Below are 7179 nucleotides of genomic sequence, written 5' to 3' on the forward strand. Positions count from 1 at the left end.
AACTACAAGAGTACATAGATTGTATTTCCTGTAATTAACACAATATTAACTACAAGAGTACATAGATTGTATTTCCTGTAATTAACACAATATTAACTACAAGAGTACATAGATTGTATTTCCTGTAGTTAACACAATATTAACTACAAGAGTATCCAGATTGTATTTCCTGTAGTTAACACAGTATTAACAATAAAACAAACTTAATATAAGCTGTAAAATGGTTTTTATATAAAACATAGATTCTATCAGGTAAAATGTTGACCTTTGGTCAGCTGACCTTGCTAGCACAGTCAAATCCTATTCCCATCGCTGCCAAAAACCGTCGAACGATGTCAGCATCGCAAACCTTCATGGCTGGAAAAAACAAAAGTTGGTGTTCTAAACCATTATTTTACAAAACATTACTCATATCTAGCGAACACCTGAAGTGTACTCTTATAGACCCCCAGAGAAGTGACGAGGGAGGATTAGCGTCGGAATCTGACCACCTATGCCTTCCTCGTGCGTTGGACGAGTACGTTAGTATATTTATACGTTATAAATATACGTTAGTATAAATCATGAAGCTTTAACAATATGATTAAAGCTTCAATTTATCTTAACTACTTAACAATATGATTATTAATCATAGTGTTAAAGCTTCAATTTATCTTAAACTACTTATTAAGTAGTTAAGATAAATTGAAGCTTTAACAATATGATTATTAAGTAGTTAAGATAAATTGAAGCTTTAACAATATGATTATTAAGTAGTTAAGATAAATTAATGTTGTTTTTCCCTTGCACATTAAGATATGTTTTTTATTTCTTTAGATTATTAAAAACTTCAAATCAAAAGTTTAGATCAGAAACTGAAGAACAGTTTATATGAACATAACAACCGACTGGAACTATATAATGTCGTAAAACAATATATAACTAAAGCTTATAAAAGTTAGAATGTATTAAATCATGTGCTCGGCATACTCTGTAGTTACTGGTATTTTCGGCCGTAAACCCAATAAGTCATGGAAAATACTATAGTTCACCAGAGAAAGAATAGAAAATCTACAATTATTATCACCTTCACGTGATCTCTGTCGACCTTGATGCACTTCTGCACGTATTTTCGCCATTTGCAAGACACATTAATAAGTGTACACTTTGGATCAGTATAGATGTGGATATAATGCCCACAGCCTAAATCCTACCAAGACAGCCAAATCAATAGTTTGATAAGTTTCATGATGCGTTTTGTTAGAAGAAGCAAGTGTTTATAACAGTATTAACTTTCATCTGCAGGAAGAAAAAGTCCTCCAGTACAGTGTTTCCCAATCGCTAGTCCACAGGGAGGTTTCAGACGGTCCGCAAGACAGTTGGTAAAGAAATGTATGTTTTAAAATATAGCTTCTGATAAGGTTAGTATTGTAAAAACTGTTCATGAAATAATGGGATCAGAACTAGCTGGAAAAAAAAGATGGTAACCACTGATCCAGTATGTCCAGGTATACCAGTTACACAGATGACGTTACTCCTTTGGTTTACACACATCATTTGACCTTAAAGTTATTATATCACCTTAATTACATGGTTCTACTTGTGGTACTGATAGAATTTGTTTGTTTGTTTCTGAATTTTGCCCATAGCTACTTAAAGGCTATTTGTACTAGCTGTCCCTAATTTACCAATGATAGACTAGAAAGGCAGCTAACCAATACCATGCACCGTCAATTCTTGAGTTACTTTTTACCTACAAATAATGGGATTGAACATCACATTATAATGCCCCCACGGCTGAAATGGTGAGCATGTCCCTGTAATGTAAAAGTGGGTACGTTAAACAATGAGTGAGAAAACTAATCCCCGTTTTTTTTGTAACTGGAATAAACGGCATCATAAATATAAAAGAGGGGTGGCAAGACACCAGATAAGGAAACAAGGGTGCTAGAGTGGTCACAAGATACTGACGAAGAAGCAAGGGTGTCCCTTTGGTTAAAAGACACTGATGACGAAGCAAGGGTGTCCCTTTGGTTAAAAGACACTGATGACGAAGCAAGGGTGTCCCTTTGGTTAAAAGACACTGGTGAAGAAGGAAGGGTGTCAGTCTGGTTAAAAGACACTGATGACGAAGCAAGGGTGTCAGTGTGGTTAAAAGACACTGGTGAAGAAGGAAGGGTGTCAGTCTGGTTAAAAGACACTGATGAAGAAGGAAGGGTGTCACTATGGTTAAAAGACACTGATGAAGAAGGAAGGGTGTCACTATGGTTAAAAGACACTGATGAAGAAGGAAGGGTGTCAGCCTGGTCACAAGAGATTGTGATGGGGTATATATTTCAAACAGGTCACTACAGACAGTAATGATGAAGCGAAGATATAAGACGGGTCACATCAGACGGTTATGAAGAAGTGTTTGAAATATCGCTACTGGATCTGAAGATGATATTTAATACAACAATGCCTCATCAAGTAGAAGATGTTTGAAACAGAAAATCGTAAACAGGAATTTGTGTCATAACAGAAAGATTTTTTTTTTCAATTCAAACTTCTCTTTTAAAAAAATGTATGCATACTTAACCTGATTTTGAATAGCTACTTCCTAAATGTTTTTTTTTATATCTCGTCCTAATTTTTATTCTTCCCAGTATAGTTATACTTGTTTACTGTTTTAATTATCACTGTTTTAATTTTGTTTTTTTAGATTGGTTGAAGTTGTAATTTTTCTGCCCTCCTACCTTGATATTTAACTTCGAATGAAAAGCAGTTGCGACACCTGGAGGTAACTGTTTTTTAGATTAAAAGAAAAGCGAAGTGTCACAAATCCATAATAAAAAATAATGCTAATCGGGGGAGTAAACGAGTATTAATTAACTGATGATTAATTAATGTTTTACTTCAAGTCTATGACAAAAAATTACTGCAAGTTTGTAATCAAACTATCAAATGAGTTTACTATATTGTAAATCAGTATAAAATATCACTTCAAAGTCGACACAAATTTGCTGCACTCACCAAAAAATGGCTGAACATCTGGAAGTAGGTGGCGCCATAGAGCAAGCCGTGATGCTATTTCATTCAACTCAGCAACGAAAAAAGGATCATCCAGATTCTGGTAAATAGAGCATGATTTATACAATATAATATTACAGATAAACCAAAGTTTCTGATGAATATTTTAACTGAATAAACGACAATATTTAACTTTTCTTGATAACCCAGATTTAGGCAAATTATCAGTTTGAAACAGTACTTTTAAGAGTTTTTTGTCAGGTGATAATGCTCTGAATTTATACTCACCCCTATGTTGTTGAACCTTACTTATTCTAATTTTCTCGATACAACAAAATGTATTCAATTTCTTTAGAAGAACGCCAACAGAGATTCGAGCCACGATCGTTGAAATATTTATAAAAGTAAATCCTGCCTCATCAATTACTAACTTTCTTATTAATATATTGTGTAAAATGAATAACAAAGATAATTTTTTTTTCGTAATAAGTTATGTTTTCTGTACCCAGGGGTGAAATTCTGCCGGTACACTCCGGTACTGAGTACCGAAACTTATTTTTTGAAGGCAGCACTGGTACCGGAACTTATTTTTTAAGGCAGTACTGGTACCAAGACTTATTTTTAAGGCATTATTGGTACCGAGACTTATTTTTAAGGCAGTACTAGTACCGAGACTTATTTTTTAAGGCAGTACTAGTACCGAAACTTATTTTTTAAGGCAGTACTAGTATCGAGACTTATTTTTTAAGGCAGTACTAGTATCGAGACTTATTTTTTAAGGCAGTACTAGTACCGAAACTTATTTTTGAAGGCAGTACTAGTATCGAGACTTATTTTTTAAGGCAGTACTAGTACCGAGACTTATTTTTTAAGGCAGTACTAATACCGAGACTTATTTTTAAGGCAGTACTGGTACCGAGACTTATTTTTTAAAGCAGTACTAGTACCGATACTTATTTTTTAAGGCAGTACTAGTACCGAAACTTATTTTTTAAGGCAGTACTAGTACCGAGACTTATTTTTTAAGGCAGTACTAATACCGAGAATTTATTTTTAAGGCAGTACTAGTACCGAGACTTATTTTTTAAAGGCAGTACTAGTACCGAGACTTATTTTTTAAAGGCAGTACTAGTACCGAGACTTATTTTTAAGGCAGTCTCAGTACCGAGACTTATTTTCTAAGGCAGTACTAGTACCGAGACTTATTCTAACTGCTTTGTCGTTTTTTATGTTTACACGAAGATCTATTTGTCAGAAACAGGTCCATTTCACCAAGCTGAGTATCTTTACTCTTCTTTTTTTTCTTTTTTTTTTTGAGAATTTCACCCCTGCCTGTACCTGGTACAACATGTAATTTCTATGTACTTCCGGTTTCGTAGAAATAACCGAAAACTGTTTGGAAACGTCATCGGGCAACATTGCAACAACTTTCAGCTTTCTATTATTTTTTTTTTTTTTTTTTTGTCAGTTTCGAGCTATTCACGTTAGACGATTGGATTTATTTAATCACGCTACGATTTTAAAACATTTACTAAGACTGAAACTTTGACAAAAAATTGGTTGGAGATTTATTGTACCCAACAAAACAGTGATTCAAAGTATCATTATATTTAATAGGGAAATACCGTGTAAGATCATTTATAACAAAATTTAAATCCATACTAACAGAACTATAACAAATGTATTTGAATACTGGTTTTGGACATGTCACGTGCCCTCCTCAGTCCAATGTTTGTTTTCCTATTGTTGTATAGCTAATAGAATTTTGTCATGAAATAAACTGGTAGTCAGCCAAGCTAATACATAAAATTACAAATTATGCCAAACGATGAATTTACAAGAGTTCTGAGTCATCCAAGCTAATATTTCTAAAGATAACACATATAACCTTAAAGATCTATAGTGTTAAAGATAACATACATATCCTTAAGTCTCTCCAGTGTTAAAGATAACATACATATCCTTAAGTCTCTCCAGTGTTAAAGATAACAGATATAGCCTTAAATATCTATAGTGTTAAAGATAACATACATATCCTTAAGTCTCTCCAGTGTTAAAGATAACACATATAACCTTAAATATCTATAGTGTTAAAGATAACATACATATCCTTAAGTCTCTCCAGTGTTAAAGATAACACATATAACCTTAAATATCTATAGTGTTAAAGATAACATACATATCCTTAAGTCTCTCCAGTGTTAAAGATAACACATATAACCTTAAATATCTATAGTGTTAAAGATAACATACATATCCTTAAGTCTCTCCAGTGTTAAAGATAACAGATATAGCCTTAAATATCTATATTGTTACGCCTCCAGTCGTTCGTTAATTTTCCGTAAATTCGTTCCGACGAAACTTTAGCGACACAAGTCCTTTCTTAAATAAAACTGGTTTATTCTTTCCGAATACACTTCATTTCAACAGTCGCTCTATAACAAACACTATAACTCACGTCTCACGTGGCCAACTATATTTTGTCCGCATACATTCAATTACTCATTCACTTTCTCCCGTTACGTTGTGAACGTCTTATATATACAAGACTAACACATAATCTAGTAAACGCTAGGGCATTCTTGAAGGAACAAGATATTTCTAGAAACAGGTGGCGTGATACTAGTCACGTGACGTCGCTGACGCAACAATATTGTTAAAGATAACAGTTATAGCCTTAAGTCTCTGCATTGTAATGAACACATAGACCAGTTTTGGAGTGTATAAAGTTAGAATAAAGAAAGTTAATTATGCTGTTGCGTCATCCAGGTCATGTGACTGGTGTGGCGCCCTCTAGTTTCTAGAACTGTCTTGTTCCTTCATGAATGCTCTAGTATTTACTAGATAGGGTAGGCTGGTATATAAAAGGAGGGTGACAACGTGACGGGATTATAATGTAATGCGTGTGAGTAGATAGTGAGTAATTGAACTGCAGTCACAGGGTATTGTTGAAGTTAACGTTCGTTCGTTAAGAAAGTTAATTATGCCCTATTAATGCTATTAATTTCATCATCTATACTGACTCCATCTCAGTAAACATCTCAGTAAAGGTTTCTTTTAGATTATTTAAGGTAGGGATAAACAAAATTAATATAATCCGTATGTATTACCTTAATTTTATAATTGACAAGATTCCACTCAGAACAATCACGTTTAAATAATTATTTTAAAAGCACAAATCAAATATTAATTCAGGAGAAACTAATCACGACTATTCAGTACTTACTTCATCCCGAGTGAGTTTAATGGCCAGTTCATTCATGCTCGTGTCCAAATAAATTTCCTCCAAAGCAGATTTGGTAGAATTGGGTTTAATATTAACTTCACTCATCCTGGATCTAGAGGTAGTGAAAAAACCTACAAGTCTCTGGGTCCACTTTTCACGATCTACCAGAAGGAACCAACTTGATTAAAAACCTGTTTCTGTAGTAATTCAGTGAAAGTATGTCAGTAAGCAATATTTGACACGCAAAAGTTGACCTTTGATCAGGATCTTTCATCAATACCCCGATAAACTTGTAAGCCAATACCATGGGTCACATCAGTCAGTAGGCATTCCCAGGGTTAACAGTGGATGCCCCAAAAAAATGTTTTCCCACACGTATAATTAGTTTTATCGTAGTTCGACGGTTTGAAGAATTTTCGCCATTTCACTTCTACGATACGCCATCTTTCCTGGTTATTAACGCATTCAACTGAGCACAAATAAACAATCGTTGCTACTGATGAAATTTAATACAACATAAAAACGCCAAGAAAAAAAAACAACACACACACACGCTTAAATACAACCTTTAAATAGCAAATTAAATCAATACAACATGACCGCTAGGTGTTGCTGTAAAGATTGGTTTCTTTTGAATTTCGTACGAAGATAATTGGGGGTTATCTGTGCTAGCCGTCCCTTATTTAGAAGTCATAGACTAAAAGGAAGGCAGGTAGTCAACACCACCCACCGCCAACGACTTATGCTATTGACCGTCACGTTATAACTCTCCCACAGTTGAGAGAGTGAGCATGTTCGTCGATGGGTTTCAATCCCGCGACCTGCAGATTGATTTTGATATTTTTAATATAACCAAGAAATCTAGATGTACTTCTGTTCTCGTACTTGGAGGATATCATGATCCTCCAAGTACGAGTTGGAGTATTATCGTTGAGTGAGATGATATCATGATCATCTCACTCAAC

The 7179-nt window shown here is 34.3% G+C and overlaps 1 protein-coding gene across 1 annotated transcript; it reads right to left on the bottom strand.

The window, feature by feature from the left end:
- Positions 1 to 271: 271 nt before the first annotated feature.
- On the bottom strand, positions 272 to 6337 carry LOC111083625 (ornithine decarboxylase 2-like). The gene is made up of 3 exons (XM_022380259.1): positions 6215 to 6337; positions 2992 to 3088; positions 272 to 357 (listed from the first exon to the last, which is right to left on the bottom strand). Exons 1-3 carry the CDS (start codon positions 6317 to 6319, stop codon positions 272 to 274), a joined length of 288 nt encoding a protein of 95 aa, XP_022235967.1. The 5' UTR covers positions 6320 to 6337.
- Positions 6338 to 7179: the final 842 nt, after the last annotated feature.

This window comes from Limulus polyphemus, unplaced genomic scaffold, assembly GCF_000517525.1.
Source record: "Limulus polyphemus unplaced genomic scaffold, Limulus_polyphemus-2.1.2 Scaffold10398, whole genome shotgun sequence".
In the NCBI taxonomy this organism is placed as follows: Eukaryota; Metazoa; Arthropoda; class Merostomata; order Xiphosura; family Limulidae; genus Limulus; species Limulus polyphemus.

Excerpts from the sequence above, each read along its gene's own strand:
- LOC111083625 (XM_022380259.1), bottom strand. The coding sequence starts at position 6,319 with ATGAGTGAAGTTAATATTAAACCCAATTCTACCAAATCTGCTTTGGAG. Across the intron at positions 3,089-6,214 it reads TTAAACTCACTCGGGATGAA|AATCTGGATGATCCTTTTTT; the intron begins GTAAGTACTGAA and ends TCTATTTACCAG. Across the intron at positions 358-2,991 it reads AGATGTTCAGCCATTTTTTG|CCATGAAGGTTTGCGATGCT; the intron begins GTGAGTGCAGCA and ends TGTTTTTTCCAG.